The sequence below is a fragment of the Protopterus annectens genome, chromosome 5.part0 (genome assembly GCF_019279795.1).
Source record: "Protopterus annectens isolate FY-2018-M chromosome 5.part0, PAN1.0, whole genome shotgun sequence".
NCBI lineage: Eukaryota > Metazoa > Chordata > Ceratodontiformes > Protopteridae > Protopterus > Protopterus annectens.
Genome location: NC_056735.1, coordinates 1871585070 through 1871611589, shown reverse-complemented (window position 1 = coordinate 1871611589; position 26520 = coordinate 1871585070). Strand labels below are relative to the sequence as shown.

The 26520-nt window shown below is 40.6% G+C and overlaps 1 protein-coding gene across 1 annotated transcript in view; it reads left to right on the top strand.

Annotated features, from left to right (window-relative positions):
* VWA8 (von Willebrand factor A domain containing 8) overlaps positions 1 to 26520 on the top strand; it is a 3458065-nt gene that overhangs the window by 3006031 nt on the left and 425514 nt on the right. The window contains exon 39 of the mRNA XM_044071701.1: positions 16969 to 17125. Coding sequence (XP_043927636.1) covers positions 16969 to 17125 — 157 coding nt within the window. The remainder of the gene's footprint in view (positions 1 to 16968; positions 17126 to 26520) is intronic.

The window sequence follows — 26520 nt, the reverse complement described above, 5'->3', positions numbered from 1 at the left end:
CAATTCTAACGACTTACCTGTTACTGCAGGAGATGTGTACAACAGCTGAGAGACACTACTGTTCTAGAGTATGTGGTGAAGGCAACACATTTTTCTACTGTATCATTGAGGTAAAACTTACAGAAAATACACTGGAGCTTGCGTCTTTGCCATTTGTGTATTCATGTAATGTCTCACATCCATACACTATTGTTAGCAATTTTTTCTCTTTTGGTGCAAATCTCCTTTCTACATTTGCAAGTACCCTTGCTACATAGGCAGATAGTCTGTCTACTTGTAAGTTAATAGTTCCTGCACCACTATGACTTGCACATCATAGTGTTTCAAATTAGTGCTTCTCTTGCTAGTTTCTTGCATTTCAAGACTAATTTCTTATTCATAGCTCCATTCTCAGGATATTACTTGCTCCAGTAACCTCCTGAGAGGCATAGCTATGTCATGCTAGCATGTCTTAGATATATCCTTTGTGTGATACTGAATTGTTTCTAAAAATCTTAATATTGCCTTTTTATCTGCTTTGTTTGAGATTTCACTATAGGTCTGCCTTTTTCTGAGTCCAGCTTTAGTCCGTCTGATATTGGAATGTAACAGCATACTCAGACTTGTAATTACTATTTTATACTTGATTTTGTTTAACTTACAGTTTTACTGCCTTAGCGTTCAACAGATATGCCAGTCTATAATCAGCTCTTTTTTTGTTTGGTCTACACTATGAAATCATCATTTATGTTCACAATAACCTTCTAAGCCTTCAGCTACTTGTACAACAGCTCTTTGAAATATGTTTAGTACTGATATGATATCAAACAGAAATATCAGCACAGTGTACCTTCCTAAAGGATATTACATTTACATAACTTGTACCTTTATTCATTTAGCATTAGCTACCAAAATCTCTGGTTTGCATGTAATACAGAAAACATAGTATGTAGCACAGTAAATGATACTTCCTCATCTGTAAGCAGTGGGAAATGGCATTATTTGCTTTATTCAGCTCTTGCAGAGTAGCACAAAAATAAGTCCTACTGTGCTTCGCAAAAGTGACCATACTATTCACCCACTTTGCTGGCTCAATGTGCTTTTTGCTGACATCTAAGCATCCCATTGCTTTAATTCCTGACTCACCTGTACTCGTAAAAGATACTGGCACTTTCTTTGGAAGTTGGAATAGCATCTGAACTTATTTGAATATTATGTTCTCCTTGAAATATACCCAACCCTGTAAATAAATCAGTAAATAAATCAATATAGTCATACAAGATGTTTTTTTCGTAATGGCTAATACTTGAAATGGTCCTGTGACTGTGCCTTTATATTTATTCATTTCTTGTAATTAGTAAATATGTTGTATTGTAGCTAACGTTTCAACAGTCAGACAATCTAACATATTATATAATGTACATTCTATATTCTTTGTATTTATAGTCGTATGTCAGTAGCTTTTGACACAGTGGCTTAGTTAGTGGCAGGCTAAATCAATAACAAGCACACTGCTCTTCTTCCAGCAGTTTCTAAAGTATTTTCTGATTAAATATGACATTCCACATGTATATCTAGTTTAAAATTTAAAACTTTGTTAAATATTTTTAAGATTGTCTTGGCATTGTAGTTGATTATCATGATGCATTGTCATATTACTCTCTGACTTTACAGAAATTACCCTTTTTGTTATGACGAGCTATAAGCAGCTCATTTTCAAGTTTTGACTCAATAATATGTACATTCTTTGAAACATTTTTTCTTTACATATCTTTGCAAAATGAGTCTTTTTTATATTTCTACAAAGCTGCCATCATTCTAGAAGCATTGTTATGTTTACAGCTACACTTAGTTGATGAGCCTTGAATTCTAGCAGCACCGTACTCCCTCTGCACCTCATGGTTCTCTTTCTTATTGTACTTACAGTTATATGCTTCATTATTTACTTTATTGCTTGACTCACATTTTGTCTTACACAAACCATGTCAATTGAATGCTTATTATTAAAGCATTTTGACATACATACTGCTCTTCCTATATCTTTGTGAGAATTTATTTTTTTTTAAGAAAACAAAAACAAGTTAACTAGTTTCAACAACAAAAGCAAAAAGAAAGCTTATATATCCTGTGTGCCATGGGTTTGGCAACTATAAAAACATTATTGTTTCTTAAATTTTACATGTATTTATGTTTTCTGATATTGTTTCACTTTAACATACTTAAGCATAAAGTCCCCATTGATAAACAAGAGCATAGAGAACAAATGTCATTGTACCAAACCTGACAATGCAAGTTTAGCACAACATTTTTGAACTTTTGTTTCCTAGAATATTGCAGTTGTTCTTAAAGAAATGATGTAACCTAAGATGCATTTCTTAGAATTTGTCTACCCCCTGCACATTTTCACCATCTTTATTTTACACAATTTCAGCATCTTATTCCACTTGTTATGTTCTTTGTTCATACTCGCAGATACCTTCAAAAACTCATCTTCTGCCACCTTATTTATGATATGATGCCACACAGTAGGAAAAATGTAGGATCTGATGTTGTCCATTTCATTCTTCCTCACTAATGGGTCCTGGGATCTGATATCGGATTTGATTCGGCCGCTTCACAAGATTTATGATACGAGCCTCGAGCTCCTCCCTCTCCCATGATGCCTCACACTTCCTCTAACTCCTCAGATCTCATTTGCTGCCATCAAGCGCAGGTGTGATTCAGTTGCCTCGAGCGCAGATAACTGATTCTTACCTTTTTGTCAATCTTTATTGAACTTTGCTAAACTTCTTTCATAGTTTTTTCATATCTTAACCAACCTCCCCTCCTAAGTAGTTAGTTTTTACATGTGTTAGGGCTTTTGCCCCTCCCCACCTCTATGCTCCTTTTTTTAGTCTGACCGTTGGTCAGGCTTTCTCCTTTTTCCCCCATTTCTCTAGTATTTATGAAAAAAAAGCTTCTGATATTTTTATTTTATTTGCTTCTTTTATTTGGTAGCTTCTCTTTGCTGAGAGTGTTTGTGTGTGCGAGCGTGTGTGTGTTGTGTTGTGTGCGGTAACTGTGTGTGTAAGTAGTATGGCTGATGAGCCAACAGGAATCAAAAGCTGCACCTCTTGTGTACACAAGATTCCAAATTCGGATGGCGACAAGAGGTGTCTGTACTGTCTTGGGCCTGGGCACTTAGAGGCTGACTGATGTTTGCACAGCTTTTAATCCCCAAGCGCTATCAGACCATAGAAACAAGTTAATTTTGAGAGGTCTTCTACTAGCTTCTAGGGCTCAAACTTCCTTGAAACTTATGATTTCTAAGGAGTCGAAGAAGAGTACCCCCTCAACATCCCTGAGGACTATGTCTTCTGTACCCGAAAAGAGACAGAAGTTGTCAGATCCAGCTGATATCCATTCTTCATTGGCTGTAAGAGGTTCCTTGGATCCAACAGAACCTGGACCTACTGTGACATTTCCTTGGATCCGAACCTTATTGGGTCCTAAGACTTCGGGTTCAAGTGCCCCTTTGGGTCCATCAGACATCATTAGGATCTGAAGATTCTCATCTCTGAGCAAATCCTCCTCAGATCCCAATCCTTGGGATCAGAGGTCTTAGAACCGTACACCGATTTGGAGTAAGTCACCATCCCCCACTCCAACTACACAGACCAGTCATTCCCCTGCAAAGTATACGCATTCCTCAGCCTCCTCTGCTTTCCCATTCAGATTTGGACAGGATTAGACAGAGTTTCATCAAAGCTCAGATTCAGTTTGATTCTGCTGTCTCTGCCCCTTCCTGGATCTGTGAGAGCTACAACTCCTATAAACTCCTCTTCTGATCCAACCATCAGCTTCAGAAGCCTAGGATCTTGTTTATCTGAGAGAGCCATCATCAAAGCTGAAGATAAATCTTTCCTTGACTCCGTCAGTGTCTGAGACCAGCTCTGCTATGATGCTTTTGGAGAGGAGCTGGCCCCGGACTTGAGACATTGGCGCCAACTACATGGGGTTGGTCTCTGCTCCGACTTTGTCAGGTTCATTTCTTCCCCTAGGGGCTTCAACCCTCAACAGTTCGAGTCCAGTGCTGTCTGGAGGCGCCACATCCGGGGTGGCTTCTACCTTCTCTCTTTTGGCGGCTTCAGCTGCGAAGGGGAAGAGGAGTTTCTCCAGGTTCATCTGCTTTTTAGGTGGCAGTGAGGACTTTCTCCAGAGCTTGACATGCATCTCCTCACCACCCCCTGGATCCTACCCAGTCACCTTCTGATCTGAGCTTTGGGCCCATTCATCCTGCCTGTAGCTAGCCCCTCCAGGAGAGCCTCCAGGCCTTTCCCCCACAGGGAGTTCCCCATTCCTCCGATTCCTCTCCCAAGCATCCCACTGGGGAGGTTCATCAGAAGAAACAGTGCAAGAAGAAGCTCTTGGACTGCCCTTTGGAGTACTTGACTGAAGGCACTGACCTTGATGAGGGAAAAGGGTACCCCTGATCTCCACCTGATGACATCTTCTTTCGAGATATTTTAGAAATTCTGAAGGAAAAGGTTGGATGGTCATCCCAAACCCCTTCTGAGGAGCTAGTGTTTCTGGAGGCCTTCGGGATGGGCCCATCTATGTCCTGGGTGACCCCCACCAGTGGAAGAACTTATTGATTTAGTTTCCCGCTGGGCATGGAAGGAGCCAGACACCATGGAGCCCATATCCAGTCATGCAGATAAGTACCTCAGCCTACCTACTGACCTTTTACATTGGAGTAAAGGTATCCCTATTAATGCCATTGTGGTGTCAGCAGCCACCAAGAAGGAGCTAGCAGAGTAGAGCTCCACTGTCCATCCCCCCCAAACAGAGTCTCAGGCATTGGAGAGACATGGGAAGCACGTTTATGCCTCAGCTACCTTTACTTTGAAAGCATTGAATTACTTAGCACATTTCATGTATCTACAGAGGGACTTGGTTAAAGAACTTAGCAACTCTCTAACACAGTCCTTGTTGGAGGGGGACCTCAAGAAGGTATCTCCCCAATTGGCCACTCTTTCCTCTACTTCTGATTCCTTGATGAGGCTAATCTCTAATGCCACAGAAGGAACCTCTCAAGTAGCCAGAAAAGGCATAGCCCTTGGGAGGCATGTCTGGATGAGGCTTTGTGGGTTTGCAGAACCCTTTAAGGCGTCTTTCATCAACACCCTTTTTGATGGTTCTTCTCTTTTTGGACCATCGGTCAAATAAACTCTTATCTGCAGTGAGCAGGAGGTAAAAACCTTGTCTGTTGTAGGGATCAAATTTTCTTCACCCTCAACGGACCTTTTCAGGGTTCCAGAAATTTCAAGGACCTTTCCCGGATCCCCAAGAAGATTCCTCTTCCAGAGGCAGAGAAAGAGGATGTAATGGCAGGCACTGCCCTAGAGACAGAGAGGGTCTGCAGAATCCTGGCTTTAGAAAACCCTTCTCTGACAGGCCCCCAGTGCTCCTGAAGCATTGCCCAACTCTCCTACTCTGGAGACAGTCGGGGCAGATTATCATTGTACCTAGATGCCTGGACAAACTTAACAAATGACAACTAGGTGCTAAACATAAATTCCAGAGGTTACTATAATTTCCTTTCCCTTCCACCTCCAAGCCCCAAGAGGAGTCTCCCTGATGTGCCACCCAGTCAGAGGGAGAACGCCATTTAAGAGGTTCAGAAACTTACAGAAAAAATAGTCAACCAAAGCATCCCAACCAAAAAACAAGGATGTATAACTTATTCATGCTTCTTTTTGGAGCCAAAAAGACAGGAGACCTGCGATCGATCCTATATCTTAGTAGTCTGAGCCTATTTATCAAGAAGTCAAAGTTCTGCATGGTTACTGTTCAGTCCATACTGCCGCTACTACGCAAGGATGATTGGATGTGCTCCATAGATGTCCAAGACGTGTACTATCATATCAAAATAAACTGGCACTCCAGGAGACATTTGCACTTCCACCTGGGAGCCAATAATTACCAATTTGGAGCACTTCCCTTTGGACTCACCACTGCCCCCGGGGTGTTTACCAAATGCATGTCAGTGGTAGCAGCTCACCTGAAACTGCAAGGATTTCTGATGTTTCTTCCATACTTGGATAATTGGCTCATAACTGCACCAACAAGACATCAGCTCCTTCAAGCCATGCAGTACTTGCTACAGCTTTTCTCTCTTCTGGGAATTATAATAAACTTAGAGAAGTCAAAATTTCTCCCTGTGCAGAACATAGAATTCATAGGAATACAACTGACCACCATCAAACAGGTAGCGTTACTGCCCCCACAACATGTAATATCTCTGAGACGACAAGTTCAGGTATTACTGGATGTGCCCATTTCACCTGCAAAGCTAATTTTGAAAGCTCTAGAATCAGGGTCAGCTGCCATACTCCTAGTACCACTAGCAAGGTTCTTCATGTGAGTGCTACAATGGACTCTAGCTGTTCAATGGTCCATTCTGTACTAACAACTATCTGTTCCCATCAGACTAACCCCAATTTGCAAGTGTTACCTCCAATGGTGGATTCTCTCAAATGACCTGCACTTGGGCAGGCCCTTTTCTCTTCCACCTCCAATGGCCACAGTGATCACGGATACTTCCCTGTTGGAGTGGGGGGGGGGGGCATTATCAAGAAAGGTAGGTCCAAGGCACTTGGTCTCTGACAGAGACCAAGTTGCACATCCTAGAGTTGGGAGCAGTCCTTCTGACGCTGCAAGCCTTTCTCAACTGTCTCCCCCTGGGAATGATATAAATTCATACAAACATGTCAGTAGTCTGGTACATCAACAAGTGAGGGGAATCCATTGATACCCTTTGTGCAGAGAGGCCATGAGAGTGTGGGAACGAGCATTCTCTTCAGACCACTTTCTCATTCCAATGCACATTCCTGTGGAGATCAAAGCACTGGCAGACAAACTAAGTAGCTCTATCTTGAGTCCTCACGAGTGGTCCCTGAACCAGTCAGTAGCGAACCAAATATTCAGCCAATGGAGCCAAACTTGCTGCAGTCTCTTTGCCTTTCCCCTGAACAATAAGTACAGCAAGTACTTTGCACAGAGGGATGCTCTAGTCCATGATTGGCCTCTGGGTCTCCTGTACGCTTACCTGCCAATACCTCTAATTCTGAAAGTCCTACAGAAAGCCAGCAGGTTGAAGAGCAAACTGATCCACAAAGCCCCCTTCTGGCCTTGACAGGTATGGTTCCCTGTCTTACGGTTTCACAGCAAATATCTCCCATGGATACTGGAACCCAGTCATGATCTAATTTCCCATCCATCAGAACATCAGCATCCGAATCTCAGAGCCCTATAATTAACCACTTGGTTTCTCCACTTCCATTGGTTCTAAGAAAGTCCAGGCTAGCTTCCCCTGTCAGAGAGATTATTCTTGCTTCCCAGAAGCCATCCACAAATAAGGTTTATAATAGTAAATGGAAGAAAGTTTCAATATGGGCATCAAAACAGAATATTAATCCCTTTTTCAGCTCCTGTTTCAGCTATAACTCCTTTTTCTGAGTTTGCTTTTTCAAGATGGTGCCAGTTTCTCTACCATAAAATTACAACTGGTAGCAATTGCAATTTTTCATGTAGGGAAAGATTCTAATTGTTCCTCGTCACTTTCATCATCCAGACTATGTAAAGCTTTTATGAAAGGGGGTTTCCTACTTAGGTCTCCAATAAAAGATCCTTCTCCTCCTTGGGACCTCACCATTGTCCTTCAAGATCTCACTGACAAGCTCTTTAAACCTGCTGATTTCTGTGACATGAACATTCTATCTCAGAAATCATTTTTCTTGTGGCCATTACTTCAGCCAAAAGAGTGTCTGAGCTGCAAGCTCTTTCATCTGAACCCAACTTATATCACCTTCATCAAAGATAGGGTGTCTTTAAGAATGAATCCTACATTTATGCCTAAAGTTGCCATGGAGTCTAATATTAATCAGTCTATTCACCTACCAGTCTTCTTTCTCTATCATTCTAACAAGTGAGAATATGTTACATTTTGCTTGACGTTCATAGGCAGTTGTGTTTCCATCTGCACAGGACAAAGGAATATAGAAAATCTGAAGAGCTATTTTTATCTTTTTCACCTAATCAACTAGGCCTTCTTTCCCAATCATTCTAACAAGGGAGAATATATGTTACATTTGCTTGACGTTCATAGGCAGTTGCATTTCTGTCTGCACAGGACAAAAGAGTATATATAATCTGAACAGCTATTTATATCTTTTTCACCTAATCGATTAAGCCAGGCAGTGTCAAAAATCATACTAACAAAATGGATTACTGATTGTATTTCTACTGTTTAATCGTTGAAAGGCATACAGCTACCCCATCCTAAAAAAGCTAATTCTACAAGGTCAATGTCCACTTCATCTGCGTTTTCACCTCGGATCTCTGTTGATGAAATCTGTGCAGCAGTAACTTGGTCCAAGTCTCATACCTTTATTTCTCATTATAAATTGGATATTGTCTCCAGAAAGAGAGCATCCTTTGGCATCTCAGTGCTCAGGCATATACTTCCATGAGGGCCACCCAAGATTTATGTAGTTGGGGACTCTGACCCATCAGTGAGGAAGAATAAAATGGACAACATCAGATACAGAAATTATGTACTTACCATAATTTGGCATCTGTGTTGTCCAGTTTCATTCTTCCTCAAGTCTCACCCATCCATCGTCCATCCTAAGCTGTTGAGCGCTATCTCGAGGAATTAGGAACGCATAGGTTTCTGGTTTGAGCTCCAGATTACGGTGATATTTTTCCATTTTTATACCTTTATAGATAATTGTAGAGTAACAAACTCGATCTGAGGCATTAGAGGAAGTGTGAGGCATCATGGAAGAGGGAAGAGCTCGAGGCTCGGATCATACATCTTGTGAAGCGGCCGAATTGGATCCGATATCGAATCCTAGAACCAGTCAGTGAGGAAGAATGAAATTGGACAACATAGATGCCAAGTTATGGTAAATACATAATTTGTAATTTTTAGCTTATCCACATTCTGAATATTTAATTTAGTTTTCTGTAGACAATATATGTAACATTTTCCCTGCTTAATTTTGAGAAGACTGACTTTTTCTTAACAGGATGCAAGCTGCCCCAGTATTTTACAGCTTCCTCAAAGCAGTTGTTTCTTATTAAGATTATCTATGCTCTGCTGAAGAATGTCCTCACTCAAAGTGAGCATTTAGGAGTAGAGTAACCCCTGATATTCCATATGGAACTCCTTTGCCAAATGATATTGGGAATGTCTCTTACACCCAAATAAGCTAACATCTACAAGCATGTCATAACCTCCTGTGGTATCAGTCACATCATCTTATTCCGTTCTCACTGCTATCCCAGAACTGTAAAAGACCCATCTTTACCCAGTCACTTGAAATATTTGCAGAATTTCGACTTGAAATAGAGTTCATTTGTTATGTTGTCAGATCACTATACAGACAAATAAATAAGCAGAAAGATATATGGGTATATAAGGCTCCCATAGAAGACCAAAGATATTTAGTCATTTGCAGAGAACTGTCTTTTAAATCATTAGTTGGTCTTATTGTTAAAATAAATGCAAAAGTGGACTAAAGTAACATAAAGTGAAAAGAGAATCGAATATAATTGTCTTACTTCACTAGCTTATGCCCTTTACAAACCTTTCGCACTGGTGTAGCACCAGTTGCTTGCCCCTGAATTATTGGTGCTTCCCATAATACCTACTTTCGTGTTTCAATGCTATTAGCCCTACCATTGATGGCTTTGTTCAGGTATTTCCCTTACCTCCCTTAGAACTCCCACATTTGCTTTTGGGTTTGTTTTCAGTTAAAGTGCAATTAATTGTATGTGGCTTCAAGTCTCCCAAGTCAGCACACACAAAAACCCTGTTATAAATTATAGTTTTACAGATTGGAATATCTCGTTCTCAAATAAGAATCCTTGTTTCATAGGTGAGTACTAGGCTAGCTGCTCTTGTGTGTTATTTTAAGCTTAGCCAATTTCCTTTGGTGATAATCAAACCCTGCACCTCTTGTCTGTTAGGTAAATGCCTTAACCATTATATCAACCAGGCAGGTAAACATTAGGCTAGCAGTCCATTACAAGCCTAGCCTATAACCAGATGTCAGAATCAACCCCCATACCTTGTATCTGTGAGGTAAAGACCTAAACTATTATGCCAGCCCCACAGACATGTTGTCTGTAACATTCATAATAGTATTTGCTTCCTTGGTAATTTGTATTAGAAAGAGGAAGTCTGAGGTACGTATCTCTTGCATTGATCTTCTGGTCATGCAGCAATACAGGTACCAAGAATTTTACTCTACAGAAGCACAATATACTTTGCTGTGAAGACCAAGTAAGCAACAACTTGTCTTTGATTATTGCTGCCTGGGTTTTCACTATTAATTGCAATTTTCAATTGCAATCCCATTCCTCTGTTGCCCCCTCAGTCTCATTGCACATGCTCTAATGCTCCTCAAATTGCTTATTACAGACAGTTGTAATTGGTAGCTGTGTAAACTCCTTCCCTTGGGAAAATACTCTAATTAGGAAGCCAATGTACTCTTTGTAAACATTGTATGTTTATGTAGACAGACATACCCATACTCTTAGTATACTTTATAGGCAAAACCCAGACCTAAAGAAAAGATAGAGGCACAGTGGCGCAGCGGTTTGCATTGTTGCCTCACACCAAGAGATTCTCTGGTTTGATTCTTGGTTGGGGTGCCTTCCGTGTGGAGTCTGTATGTCCTCCCTGGGTTCATGTGGGTTTCCTCCAGGTGCTCCTGGTTCCTTCTACATTACAAAGACATGCATCTGGTGCATTTCTTTCCAGGCCTCCACTGAAAATTGGCTCTTTCCAAGTCAGACTTTCCTGGTATACAAATGTTAAATAAAATATATACATCAGTAAGATGAGCATTAACAAATAAAATGTTCAACTCATTTTAATGTTCTGTTTCTTTGGCATTGCTTCTATTCATTGGAGCTCTTCTGAAGTTTAGCAACATTCATCAACTGAATCTGACAGATAGAGAATCTCTCTGTGCTCAGTTTGCTTGATTTCCTTTCTCTTGTAAATAGACAGATTCCCTATGTTAAGCAGCATTCCAGTGAATGCCTTTGGTATATACTTTAAATTTCTCCACAGACTTTACCCATTATTTAATCTTTTTCCTCTTGATTCATCAGCATGATTTCTCATCACCTTGTGCCCTTCTGAAATGAGGAGATCAGTCTCTCATTATTACTTCTTGCCACTCCTTCCAGATCAGTGGGTAACGAATGTCTGTCTTTCTTTTTTATCATTATTATTTTGCCTCGTCTGCAATTCAGCATCCCCCTTCCAACCAATCAGCCCATTTGATCCCCCATCACCCAGGGGTGAGGGTTGGCTAGGAGGGGGGTCATCATTTAGACAGCTATAATAGGTTGTTTGACTTTTCCTAATTAAGTCCTAACCTTCATTCTTGCTCAGCAACAGTCTGTGAGTAGGATTTTCATCAGTAGTGATTGCTGCATCACCCCTCACTTTTGCAAATGGATGATGTCAGCAGGATGCCGCAAACCCATGCACAGGAAGCACAGTGTGGTGTTTCCCATGGCATCCGCCAGAGGAATCGGCCACATGCATGTGTTTCCATCTGAACCCCCCCCCCCATCCCACACGGGAGGTACCAATTGAAACCGATTTGCCTTAGCCATAGTCTATGCAAGCCCATTTGGACTTTTTTTGTAGTAATTGCCTCTTTTGCCTGCACATCTTCCATTATGTTCTATTTTGTACTCCAATAACCTTTGTTCTATGTTATGTGAGGCAACCTTGAAGTATTGCTGCTTTACAATTATTGAATACTGTTCTCCTTCTTCTGAATTCAGTAAAAGCAGTTTTCCCCAAGGAGACCACACCATAACGCTAGCTCAATGTGTTAACAATGTGTTGCATCATATCTGCTGTCTATACTGTCCCATAAGCTGTCTTAAGGGGGTATAATTCCTTTTTATAGTTCACTTTGAAGATCAGCTGATGCTGACTCCATAATACTCCTCTGTGGTGTCTGCTGTTATTAATCAGTCATTTTCTAGTGTGGGCAATTGACATTGCTGTCAATATGTGTGCAAAATGTACACTGTAATTACATTTTATGACCTGTTAGCACAGGAGATGCAAAAGGTTATATTTTAAATTTCAAACTGTAAAAATCAAGCATTTCCCTTCCTTTCATCTTATTTTACATTTACTATAGTAAAAGGTCTCAAGGTTATACATTTTACAGACCAAATGTGTAGGAAATAAGAAAGAGAGAGAATAAAATACATAACATCTTTAAATCAGTTTTCCTTAGCTTGACATCAAAACTGACGCACCTGTTTTTGTAAAGAATTAATAAATGAAAATATATGGTCCCCAGTAATCCTAAAAATTTCCTTTTATGCTGGTATTATATCTTTTTTTCCTGTTTTTGAAAGATGAAATAATTAAATACTTTTAAGTCTTTCAAAATTAAATCAAATGTCAATAAATAAAATAAATAATAATACTTCTATTGCAGCATGATTTATTCTACCTTTTGAAACACTTTGACATGACTGACTAAACTTTTCAAAGTTTCTCTGTTTTCCTTTGAGGGATGCATTTATTTTCTTGATCTGCAGTTTATAGTTTCTTGCTAAATTATGGAAATTGCAGTTCAATCATCTTTTTGTCAAAATAACAAGATACTCATGATTAATTTTCATGAAAAATTAGTTTTATTTTAAGTAATTTCAAACTAAGGATTGTGTTTATGCAGTATGACATCACAGATGACATGAAAACAAATATTTTCACTTCTGAACCCCATGCCAGACCAGTAATGTCTATCAGGACATTCACTAAAGACAAATACATCAGTGGCAAAAGAAAAAGAACTCTCTTTTTGACTTCTTAGTATAAAATGTTAATATGAGAAGTCCTATCTGGTGGTTAACACAGATGATAAAGGCTATGAGCTGTTAACAAGCTGCTTCCCTGTAGCCCATGATTTGAATCCATCAGCTTTCATTTGCCTTCTTTGTGACACCAAGTTAAATTACTTAACCAGACAGTGTTCCTGGATTGTCCCTGAAAAAGGAAGTTTTGCTGTAATGTAGTGTAATGTCTGTAGGAAGAGAATACTTAGCTTAAGAACAAAAAACACATCATTATATCCACCCCTTCATGTCATTTTGGGTTAAAACATGTTTAAATAAGTAATAATTATTTTGATTTAGGGGCATTCGTTCTGTCTAAAATATCATAGTAAGAGTGAGAAAATGTTTATAATTCTACTTTAAACATTTACTAAACAATGTACTTTAGATATCTATTACAGGGAAAGAGTAAGACTTAATAATTTTGTTTTGTAGGACATGTTGCCTTAGTCCAGCCACCCTTTTCTGGCAGCTGAGAAAATAAGGATACACTACTTGGTACTCTCTTAACCAACCAGATTTATAAAACTGCAGCAGTGATCATAATAATGCATGTAGTACAGTTTTGAGTATAATCATGATTTTCAGATATCGGACCTTTGTTGCAGTACAGACTTTTAATTATCACCCTGAATGATTCCTACAAACCGTCATCACCCTCACTGAGTCTATTTAATGTGTAGGTCTTGTGGTCTTTGTGTATAGGTAATTGTATGTTCTACAAAAGGTATTATTGTAATCTAGCTATATTGTATTATGAGTATTTGTATTTTTCTAAAGTGCGCTTTATTACCTATATCTTCTTTTAGGGCATTTTTTCATTAAACTTATTGAATAACTTAGTCATAGATGACTCCGTAGTGAGATGGAATGACATATACAACTCATCAGGCTATGCAAAGAGAGGGTCATAATTGCCTATCAGGCTGCAAGATTTGCCACATCACTCAAACACTCCAGTCTTACACCACAAGTACACACATAACACCTCCTTGTATTATATGACGAAAGAAATATTGGAGCTCAAAGAATATGTGTCTGAGGCTGGTATGAACGTAGCCATGAGCAGCATAATATCATCACCAAGAATGATGGTGCAACATGAACAAAAGATTATTGATTTCAACAACTGGTCTAACTTTTGATGTCATTCAAAGGGGGTACAATATTTATATCAGCCTGGGAAGAGATGGTAGACCTTCCAAACTGCTGTGCCAAGGGTGGCCCATACCTCTCCTCCCAAGGCTTTTATTTATCAGATAAATCTTTCTCAAACCCATAGTGACTTTTTTAGTCCATGTCAGTCTACTTAAGCTTCCAACACAACCAAACAGAATCTAGATGACATTAAAGTATTGTTGTTCAGTGCTAGGAACCTAAACAAAAAACTCCACTCCATTTAAGCACGCATTACCCAGGGAAACATTGACATATGCATCATTACTGAGACCTGGTACAAGACCATTAAATCACTCCATTAGTGCAGAGTTTCAATGCCTGTCACAAGTCAGACCCAACACATTATACAGTGGGATAAAAATTACACTATCTCTATATTCTCAAAAAAAAAAAAAAAAAAAAAAAAACACTTCATCTATAGAACCGGTAGACAAGATAATGACCTTACCAGTACAGAGCAGCTTTGCTCCCCACCAGTTCTAACTTCCTCCCTAGTCAAATCAGACCACAAATCAGTGACCATCACCAAAAGACTGAAGCCTGAAACATCTTCTAATACCTTGGTATTCAGAGATTATGTGAAGGCAATTCTTCCAAAACTGAGTGATGACCCGGCTAAATTCAAAATCCACTTCCATTTTGATGACCCGACTGCTTATGAGGAATCCTTTCTGCCAGATTCTACACACAAGTAAATAGCTGCATAGATGCATCTGTCCCTTCAGAAATAAATATAATTCCAAATTCAAAAATAAACCTCTGTGATATAACCCAAATATAAACAGGCTGTATAATAAAAGAAAAAAAAACTCATTGTATGCAAATATAATATCAAGATGCAAAAATTGCTCTAGCTGTTTACTGGAACTCCAGACCCTGATCAAATCAGTCAAAGCCAGAAGAGGTAAAATAACCAACCAGATGAAGGATAACCACAAAACTTTCATTAATAATGTGAAAAAATCTCAGAAACCATGCCCAACACTGTGCTGCGCTAATAGTAAATGACACTGCATTCTCAGCAAATATAACTCAGACATTCCCCCTGTCCTTTCCAGTATTCTCAGGTCACATACTCCCCCCTCAAAAGTTCTCAAGACACTAAGCTAATAACACTACATCAATTGGGCCAGATAATATACTGGGCTGCCTGTTGGTCAGCCTAAAACATGACTTGTATGATCCATACAGACATTATCAGCCTCAAAATAGGTATCATGCTGGATGAATAGTGGACAGCAACAGTCATTCTCTTACACAAAGGTAGGCCTTCAACAGGCCTAGTTAATTTTAAACCCATAAGCCTGATCTGTGAGACTATGGAAAGGATCACTATGGAATTAATAAACAAGACTATAGGTAACCTACTGAATCTCGTCAAAACCCATTTGGGATTAATCAGGGGCAGGTCCTGCCTACTTAACCTGGTTGACTTCTTTGAAAAAGGTACTGAAGTAATGGATGAGGGCGAAACAGTGGACACTGCATATCTAGACCTCACAAAGGCAATTGATGCCATCTGACACTCAGATATCATAGATAAACTCTCCGGGCTAAATGTTAATTCCTATGTAACTTATTGGATAGCAAATTTGCTCAGAAGTAGAATCCAGGAAGTTAGAGTGGGCAGCTCTGCCTTCTTCAAAAGACATGTCACTAGTGGTATATCCCAATGTTCAGTTCTTGGGCCATTTCTGTGTGACATTTACTTCTTAGAGTTCAGGAATATAAGGGTTTTTGTCTGACCAAGTTTGCAGATAGTGGCACACTTGGTGACATCACTCCCTAGAAGATGCAAATATCTTCCAAGAAGGCCTGTCCCAAACAAAGTCATGGTCTAAAACTGAAAGCCCAGAAGTGTATAATCATATCCTTAGCAAGTATAACTCCCCTTGCATTGCATTCAGTTCCAGGAATGTAATTGTTCCACACTATGTGGCACTCATTACGCCAGTTTTTGAGGGAGTCCAAACACTTGTCACAACTGGAATGACCATAGTGCTTTCTCATTTGAAAAAAAAATCAAGGCTTAAATCATCAAAACTGCCTAGGTTGTCTTATAGCCTTGTCCTTCTTCTCAGTTTTGTACAGGTTACTGAGAGGTGACCTTTGCCTCCTTTATAGAGCTTCAATAAACTCTTTTTCTGTCAGACCTATTACACATTTAAAAGTTCAATGGTGTCATAAACACCCACTCAAGGGATGTCAATCTCTTTTGCAAAATGAATTTTTAACAAAGCATACCATTTCTGTGGAACTTTCTTCCACTCCACATAAAGCCAAGTGCTTCTCTTAATCCAGTAAAATATAATTTGGATGCATGGAGAGGTAACCAGAAATTCACCCCTAGTTTACCACCCAAGTTTCTCATGGATAGGGGAAACCTGTAAATGACCCTACATATTCTTTTTCAGCCCATCTGTAAAAGGGATAAAAACTACTATTGGAATTTCAGGCTAGGCTTCTTAAGATCCTCTGCAGTCAATGGCTTAGTAAATAAGTACTTGTAAAGTCATAGTATTAGGTATTACTGTTAGGTACTTTAAAATAGTTCTGAATTTTTAACCCACATGACCTTTCTCCAGGAGCACTCATTGGTCATTACTTCTGTTCTGGTCTCTGCTGGTATTAAAAAAAAAAAAAAAAAGAGTAGGGCATGCTAGTAAGGAATATCCACTGCTGAAATAGATCAGGCCAAGGGATGATGTCTGCCTAATGGGTGTATTCTAACCATATTTGTCATCTGTTAGCAGTAATCCTACATTCAAGCATCTACTGTTAGTGGTGAATACACTCGCACTTTACATGTATGTTACATAGACTGATTAGCTTTTTCTGTGCTTTTCAGTATCCTTGCATTTTCCTGCCTTTGTCTTGCAGGTGGCAGAGACACAGCTGGTCTTGGTGGAATGGGCGGACCCTATCGTTTGGATTCTGGGCATACAGTATACCAGGTTTCTCAAGTAGAGAAGGATGCAGTTCCGGAGGAAGTGAAGAGAGCTGCAAGAGCAATGGCAGAAAAGGCTTTCAAAGAGAGGTAAGTGAATGTGTTATTCCATATCAAGGATTCTTTGTAATATACGATAATGGCATACAGACTCCCGCCTTCCAGGTAGCATTAAGTGCAAAATTACCAGTTCAAGATAGCTGACAACACTTTGTATGTATCCCAATGTTTCCTATCAGAGCATCTAAAGGTGTGTTACACAGCACCTGGATTCAGTTTCCCTAACATTGACTGTGACTGTTGGCTAAAACACTGTGAGTTTTTGTGGTTATAGGATCAGAACTTTAATACATCTAAGAATACTGTCCTACCTCACTGGCATAGTAAGACAGCTTGTTAGTGCTATAAATAAAATCTCTTAAATTCAGCACTTTATCTGTTATTCTTGTGGGTTACATGTAATAAGGACTATGTGAACATTATGCCTGCTGATTTGTTATACATTTATGTTGCCAACTTTTGCATGAGAATATTGCCTCAGCTGTTATTTATTAGTTAAAATCTTTGTCCTGAGTTATGGTTGAAAATGTTCATTATAGGATGATTCTGCCTTCCTGGTAGGAAATACAAATAAATAAGCAACTATAAATATTGTTCACTGTGTGGCAGTCCAGTGGAAGAATTATGTTTTTCATTTACTGTGAACTGACATTGGTGGCTGTGCCTTGCTTTGCAACAGACAATAGCTTATCCATCCTAAGGAGATAATTCATTGTGTCCATTCAGCTAGTTTTCCTGTGTTCCTATTTTCGATCTGTGACCAGAACTATACTAAATGTTAATGGCACAGTGATCAGCATTGCTGCTTCACAGTGCTTAGTTCTCCAGTTCAATTCTTGGCTGGGCTGCCTTCTTTGAGTTGTCTGCACATTTGTCCTGTTTTCTGTAGTCTTTTGCCAGGTGCTCCAATTTCTTCTCACATCCCAAAGAGGTACACTAGGTAAATTGGAAAAACTACAAATTACCCTTAGGTGTGAATGTTGTGTGCAAGTGTGGTTATTTACAGGTAAGTATGTGCAAGCATGTCTTACAGTTCAATGGTTTCCTGTTCAGGGTTAGGTTCTCTGCTTTACACTCATTGAGTGTTAGGGAAGGAAGGCTGCAGCTCCCCCATACCCCTGAGGTGGATTGAGCAGGTAATCAGAGAAAGAATTAATCCCTATTTCAATTGTCCTTCTGACACTAGAATTTGAGAAGGTGACTATGTTACAAGCATGTGGTCTTGATAAAAGTTTCCTTCAGCTTGAAGGAGGGAAAAAGAGGTGCAGGCTGCTTGCTAGCTTCACAAAATGTCTATATCATACATAGGTTGTATGATGGTTTTGTACAGTGCCATTATGATAACTACAATTATGTTGCACATTGTCTTCATTATTTTGATACTGGATTTAATGAAAGAGGCACTCTAAGGTAGGCCTCAAGTGCAGTTTCTTGGATTTGACTTTGGATGCCCTTTGCATTGAGTAACTGTTGGGATTTCCTCTTCTGTTGTCACCTAACTTGACTTAGTTCTTGAAACCTGTAATAGGCAGAAAAAAAAATAAACAAAAGATACATCTCTTGTTCCATCCTTTCACCACCTCTTGCCCTGTGTAAAGCACCCCCACACAATGCTCATTTGATGACGTAAATGAACTTGACTATTTAAACTTGGTGGACATGTGATGCCTTTTTTTTTTTTCGATCTTGGCCTATTTTAGAACATTGTTGTATCACACTGAAGTGGTGCTTGCATGAAAATTAATGTTTGGAAGCAGTGACTTTACAGACTGATATTCTGTTTACCACAGCAAACAGAATACTGGAGTCTGTAAAGTCATATCTGATTACCGGATGAGTGCACAAGTTTTCATATAGTCCAGAAAATAAACAGGTAAGAGGCAACACTAATCTGTAGCTCTCATATGCGGGGGAAGGGTTCCTTCCAGCAGTGTATGGCATGACATGCTGCAGCAGATTTTGGAGGTGTGCTCCCCAGATCTTTTCTGCTACTCACATAATTTGGATTTTGATACTAATGTTCATCATTGGAAAGTGACCGCATTTCATATCTGAAAAGAATAGATCATAACATCCTTTGTGTCGTCATTACATGTCTATCTAGGACCTTCACCAGCATTGCTTGTGTTACCTGGGATAAGAGCTCAGTGTTAAGGACTGCCATAATTGTCAGGAATTTAGCTTGCTCACCCACTGGAGAAGACATGAAGAGGTAGAGGTATCCATCACCTCATGCAAAATGACATCCATAGATGGCCACCAACATAGAGGTCAACAGAAGGGTTACCCATTTGATCCTAAGTCAGGGTCCAGTACAAGGAATAAGGGGTAGACTCAGTGGATTCTGTATGGACAGCAAATATCCATTGCCTAAATGTGCAAAGTGTGTGGACTCCATCCAAGAGGAAAGAAAAGTCTATACTTGGTTATCCACCTGGCACCAAAAGATTTCAAGTCAGCCCTAAGACCATGTATCCTTGAGACTATAACAGACAACACAACAGTGATGTGATACTTAAATAAAGAGGGAAGCATCCATTGTTATCCTTCATGCAGATTGGCCATAATTATTTTGGAATTAAAGAAATCAAATTAAATTTAGTTCAGGTTGTTTGTTACGTCAGCTGAACCCTTGGCAGACACTCTAATAAAAAAAAAATCTAATTCTTCTGTGAAGGAAACTGGGCAGATAGATCCTTTTAAACAGATAATAAAAGAGAATTATTCAAGGTAGATCCCCATGTCTTCCATCTGAGTTATCAACTTTGTGTTCTTTGTCAGTCATCCCACAATTTAGCATGAATGACAAACACTTTTACATCACTTAGAGATAAGAATTACTGTGACATTTACTTAATCCTCTGTGTTTTTAAAGCGATTGCTAAAGGTAAGAAAAGAAAAGAATAAGAAAACCTCTTATTTATACCTCATTCCTGCATAAAGCAATCGTGTTTCACCATTTGAGCCCAGATGAGACAAACCTTCATTGTGACTATGGTATCCCCTCTCTGGGCTAGTAATCAAGGAGCCTGAATTCTCACCACTGACACTGGAGACTGGCATTCACTTGGAACAAAAATAGATCCACAAAGTATTTCCAGATGCAGCTCTCTCCATCAAGCACAATTTCCCTTAAGAGCACACAGGGAACACACTCAGACTGGGGTCTGGATTTTCTCTCTCTCTCTCTCTCTATCTCCCTCCAGGTCCCCAATAGGACTCCCCACTGGCACAGCTATACAATTGAGTCCTCAGCTGAGTGTCCAAGCCAAGTCCCCCCAGCACCCTTTCTGTAAAACCAGTGGTTTCTGTCCCTGCTGCAAATTGCTGGCACACATACTCTTTGAAATTTGATTTTCACACACACACACACACACACACACACACACACACACACACACACACACACACACACACCTGGGAAAGGGTGGTACAGATTTACTAGCTGTGCTGCCTTCTGTCCAGACTATAAGGTAGTTACTGCCACCAGATACTCCAACGCCAGCTACTCTAAGGCTCTTACAATGGTACCCACTTATACCGAATGAAATTAATACTAATACAAATGGTAGTGTTTTGACCAATGTAGTAAGGCATTCAGGAGTGTGTCCCTACTGCAAATTGCTGACACACATACTCTGAGATTTGATTTTCTCTCTATCTCTCTCTCTCTCTCTCACACACACACACACACACACACACACACACACACACACACACACACACACACACACCTGGGAAAGGGTGGTACAGATTTACTAGCTATGCCGCCTTCTGCCTAGACTATAAGGTAGTTACTGCCACCAGATACTCCAAAGCCAGCTACTCTATGGCTCTTACAATGGTACCCACTTATACTGAATGAAATTAATATTAATACAAATGGTAGTGTTTTGACCAATGTAGTAAGGCATTCAGGAGTGGCCACATAGTCACCAAATCGATATGAGTACTCATCATCAGCCCCCTTTTTCCCATTTTTTTCTACATGGGGTCAGGGTATCGTGTTAACTCTCACCAACTCTCTCGATTCAGTGCCACACTCATGCCTTCTTCAACACTCATGCCTGATTGTCGCATATCTTCTTTCACACAATACATCCACCTCTTTGCTGGACATCCTCGCATCCTCTTACATTCTTCCTGTCTGTCCCAAATCTTCCTCACCAGATTGTCTTCTGCTTTTCTACACATGTGCCCAAACCACCGTAATCTGTTCTCTTTGATCTTTTCTGCAATCGGAGCTACTTTGGCTTCTGCTCTTATGTCCTCATTTCTTCATCTGTCCTACAGTGTGCATCCTACCACCTTTCTCAGGCACTTCATTTCCATCACCTCTAGCTTCTTCAACTGTTCTGCCTTTACTACCCAGGTTTCAGTACCGTACAGTAGTATTAGTCGCACCTCTGTCTTGTACACCTTACTTTTCAGCTTTTTTGGCATTCTTCTGTCATAGACTACACCTGATACTCTATGCCAGTTGGCTGCAGCCCCTCTGATTCTAGCTTTGACCTCTTCATTCAGATTAGCCTTCTCCTCAACCACCCCTCCCAGATACTTGAAGTTGTTTACCTGTTCCAGTATCTTCCCTTCTGTCTCTATTCTCAGCTTTTTCTGATTTCCCCAATTTGCTGCCATTCCCACCATCTTATCTGTGCTTAGTTTCATCCCATGTGCCTTCAAATTTGCAATCCATTCTCCTATCCTTTGCTGAGGTTCTAGCTCAGAGTCTGCCTGTACTGCCAAATAGTCTGCATACAGCAGCTTTGTTGATCTGTTCCCTCTAACCTGTTTGCTAATGTAGTCCATCACAAGTATGAACAGCAGTGGTCTTAGAGATGAACTGTGGTGTACACCCACTCCCACTGGGAACCCCTCTGTGAAACTGAACACTATTCGTACTTGAGTCACTGGGTCCTTGTACATAGCCTGCACTAATTCTACCAATGTTTCTGGGACTTCAAACCACCGCAGTACTGCCCAGATCAGCTTTCTTGGGACCTTGTCTTATGCTTTCTCTTAGTGTAGGAATGCCCAGTTGGACCCTCTCCTCATCTCTTGCTTCTTCTCAAGTATCTGTCTCAGTGCAGACATTGGGTCATTTGTGCTGCATCCTGATCTGAATCTGAACTGCTCATCTCCCATATTACATTCTACTACTCTGTGTATCCGTTTATCAATCACCTTGTCCAGAACCTTCATGAAATGTGGTAGGAGTTTGATGCCTCTGTACTGCCCACAGTTGTGGATCTCCCCTTTGTTCTTCTACACTGGCATGAGTATGCTTATTCTCCAGTCATCTGGGATACGCCTTTCTCTCCACACTGCTATTTGTGCCCTCAAGAGCCATTTATCCCCCATCCCACCCAGCATCTTTATTATATCTGCTGAGACCTCATCTGTGCCTGTTGCTTTCCCTGACTTCATCTTCCTTAGTGCTGTTTTTACTTCTTCTAAGGTGGGCTTCTCTTCTTCTCTCATCATAGGCTGTTTTTGGGGCAGTACAGCTTCTACGCCATTTTCTTCATTCAGAAGCTGCTGGAAATACTCCTCATCTGCCTTTGATGTCCAGTGGACTGGTGAGCAGGTTTTTGCTAGCATCCCTTATGAAGGGTGTCTGACTATCTTTATTCTTCTGTCTTTGCCTTGCAACGTGATATAGTTTCTTTGTGCCAATTACTGAGTCACTTTCCAGAAGTTGGTAGAGAGCCTCTGAAGCCCTATTCTTTGCTATTGAAACTTCTTTCTTAGTTTCTTTATTAGCCAAACAGTAGTCCTTCCTAGCCTGGTCAGTCTTTTCTATCTCCCATCTTTCACTCCTTCTTTCTTTTGATGACTTCCTGGGCTTCTGCATTCCGCTACCAGTTATCCTTATGTACCTTTTTTCCATACCTGGCTCGGCCACATATCTTTTCTGTAGTCCTAACACATGCTGTTTTGGGCACTTCCACTCTTCTTCAACCCCAACTATTTCCTTCTCTTCTTGGGGTGCTAGAGCCCTGAGTAATTCCTTGAACTGCTGTACTTTCTCTCCAGTCAACTTCCAGGTCTTTAGCCTGGTCTCTGTTGACCTTAGAGCCTTCTCTGACCACTGCTTGCAGTTGATTGCGGTAACTAGTGGTTTATGCTGTGGGCCGACTGTTTCACTGGGGATGACTTTGCAATCATGGATTCTACCCCATTGCCTTTTCCTTACTAGGAGGAAGTCTACCTGAGTTGCATGTTGGCTACTCTTATATGTGATCTTGTGACTGTCTTTCTCTTTCTGAACACTGTGCTGGCTACCATCAAGCCATTTGCCAGACAGAAGTCTAGAATGCCTTCTCCTTTTTTATTACTGTTGCCTCAACCATGTGGACCAAGGCAGTCCTTATATTCTGTTCTGTCTGTTCCAATATGTGCATTCAAATCACCCATTATCAACACCCAATTCATGTTGTCCTGTTTTATGTAGTAGGTTCTGCAACTGCTGTCTGAATGCACTATTTTCCTCACTATCACAACACTGCTGTGGGGCATAGGCTGCAATTAGGAATACTGCCCTATCATTACACTGGATTCTGATTGCCATGAGTCTGTCATTAATTCTGATGATATCCCTCACTACTTTCTGAAGCCTCTCTCTCACCACAGATCCTACACTATTTCTAGCCTGTCCCGCACTTGAGTAGTAAAGTCTGGATCCCAAGCCAAGTGGCTTTGCTGCGCACTGCACTTCCTTCTCATCTCTTGGATACATAGGATGTCCAGCCTCCTCTGTATCATCATGTCCTCCACTTCCAAGCTGCGTCCTGTCAGTGAACTTACATCAAGTGTAGCAGTTCTCAGTTCATTGACCCAGGACTGCTGGACTTTATGGCGGGTGCACACTGGCCAGTAGGGGCAGATATACCTCTCCCACCATTAGCAAGGGTCCCTGGCGTGGGTCAGAGTAGGCCGGGTCCTCAACCCACCTATCACCGGTATCTACCCATGCCCATTTTTGGTGACATTAGTCAACATGACCGAATTACCTAGAGGCATATTTTACCCTTTCGAGTGGCTAGCCCTGCCACGGTATGCTGTCTGTGATCCACGTTCTCCTATCTTGAGGATACTGTGCACCACAGTAGCTGCCCAAAGCAGTTGGTCTGTACAACTCTTCCTCCTATAGGGCACCATGTAGAGTCTGTGCTGCTGCCCTCAGCTCCATTCATTGGTGAGTTTGAGATGGAAACACTCAGCATGTTTTTTGGACATGGGAGAGACCCCACTGAGACACAGGGAGAACATACAAACTCCAAACAGGCATTGGTCGGAGGTCAGGATTGAACCTTGTACCTTGTGCATGGGAGGTGAAGACATTAACCATTAAGCCATCTGGTCTCAAAGGTTAAAATAATCTCTAAAGGACCAGCCACAATGAAATGTTTAAATATATTTAATAATAAATAATAAAAGAACATGAAAATATTAAATATCTTTTTACAATAAACACCAGAGTTTCAATCACAGGAAATATTAAAATAACACAGATGAATGGATTCACACAAATACAGAAAAAATAGTACTTGACTAATCTCACTATATTTTCCTGACTGATCTAAAGAATTACAATTCTCTGAATCTCACTATATTTTCCTGACTGATCTAAAGAATTACAATTCCCTGGTTCACATACTAGAGCAAGGCAAGATGAAGTAGGTGAGAGGTCCTTCTATGTCAGGTTTCAAAAACAGAGTGTCATGAGACTTCAGTCTCATCTAGTATTAAAAGAGCATTTTTGTGGTGGATTAAAGAATGGCATCACATACATCTGGTCATCATGCTACTCCCTTGCTTAGCAACTGACCCAGACTCTTACACATATGTGTCAGTAATACACACACATAGAGCTTTGCAAAGATGTGTTGCAGCTTTTAGAAGTCATAAGACAATAACACACTTCCACTCTTCCTACAGGAGCTAATAAACCATTTTCTGGCACAGACATTTCATTTCTGGTTGCAGTCAGAACTGTAAGATAGACTCTTTATGGCCTAATTTAAGTAATTTAATTGTGTCCTATTTTTCAAGGTTAGCTGGACTGAGATTAACCTCTTCTCTTCCAGTATCCTCTGTTAACATAATACAGTTCTTCAGTTATCACAGTATAGTCTGATATGAATATATATTTCTTTTCTGTCCAGCAGGACACACTGTTGATACATTTTTAACACAAGCAACTTTGCAAATACATTTTCAACTCAAGCATCATTACAAATCAGTTTGATATACAAATGACATATAATTCTTTACAAAATTCCAGCTAGCTCTGCTGGCATATGTTACACATCCACTGCCCTACTTCTCCTGCCATAGCTGGCAATACCTCACATTGTCACATCTGCCCCCCCCTTGAAGACGTAAGCTAGTTTTTCAAGTGACCCTTGAGAAATGTTGCTTGAGAGGAGTGGGCCTGTCTGGGAATCCATTAACCCATACCCTGTTTTGAGAACCCATCTGCATTGACATTGCTGAACCCCCTACAGAGCTGCACTGTCATGCCATATGCTTGCAAACCTAGGCTCCACCTTAGTAACTTGGCATTTTGCTGGATGGCTCAGTGTAGCCATAGATCCCCCTCAGACTCCTCCTGCCACCTACTGCAAATACTTAGCACAAGGACCTCCTTGCCATGGTAAGGCTTTGTCATGTTGACATGGTACAGTTTGTGCCCCAGCCTCCTGCCTAGCAGGTTTACCACGTAGTTAACAACACTGACCTTCCCTACCAGTTAGAAGGGTCCTTCCTCAAGCTGCCTGCAGCTTATTATATTTCACAAGAATGAGCACCATAACCTGATATCCCACAACATACTCTCGGGCTTGAGCATTCCTGTCATACCAGACCTTTTTCTGCTGTTGGACTCCTGCCAGGTTCTCCTAGGCCAAGCCCATGAGCTCCCTAACCCTTGTCCTGAGGTTTAGGACATATGGCACAACAGACTCCTTGTGGGATTCACAATTATCTTCCCACTCATCACAAATCATATCTAAAGGCCCCCTCACCTTATGCCCATACAACAACTCAAAGGGTGAAAAACCTTTGGATTCCTGGAGTACCTCTCTGTGTACAAACAGCAGATAGGGCAAATATTTATCACACTTTCTCTTAAGCTGGTCTGCAAATGCCTGTATCATGGTCTTTAGTGCAGAGTTTAACTTCTCCACAAGACCATTCATCCGGGCATGATAGGGGTGATTTTTAGGTGCTTCACTCAACACTGCTTCCAGAGACAAGCAAGCAGGTCTGACATGAACTTGCCACCTCTGCAATCAGTATTTCTCTTGAGGAAACCTACCCTGCTGAAAATCTCTAACAAAGCATTTGCCACTTTCGCTGCCTCAATTGAGGACACAGCCACTGCCTCAGGTTATCTAGTAGCATAATCTACTACCACCAGG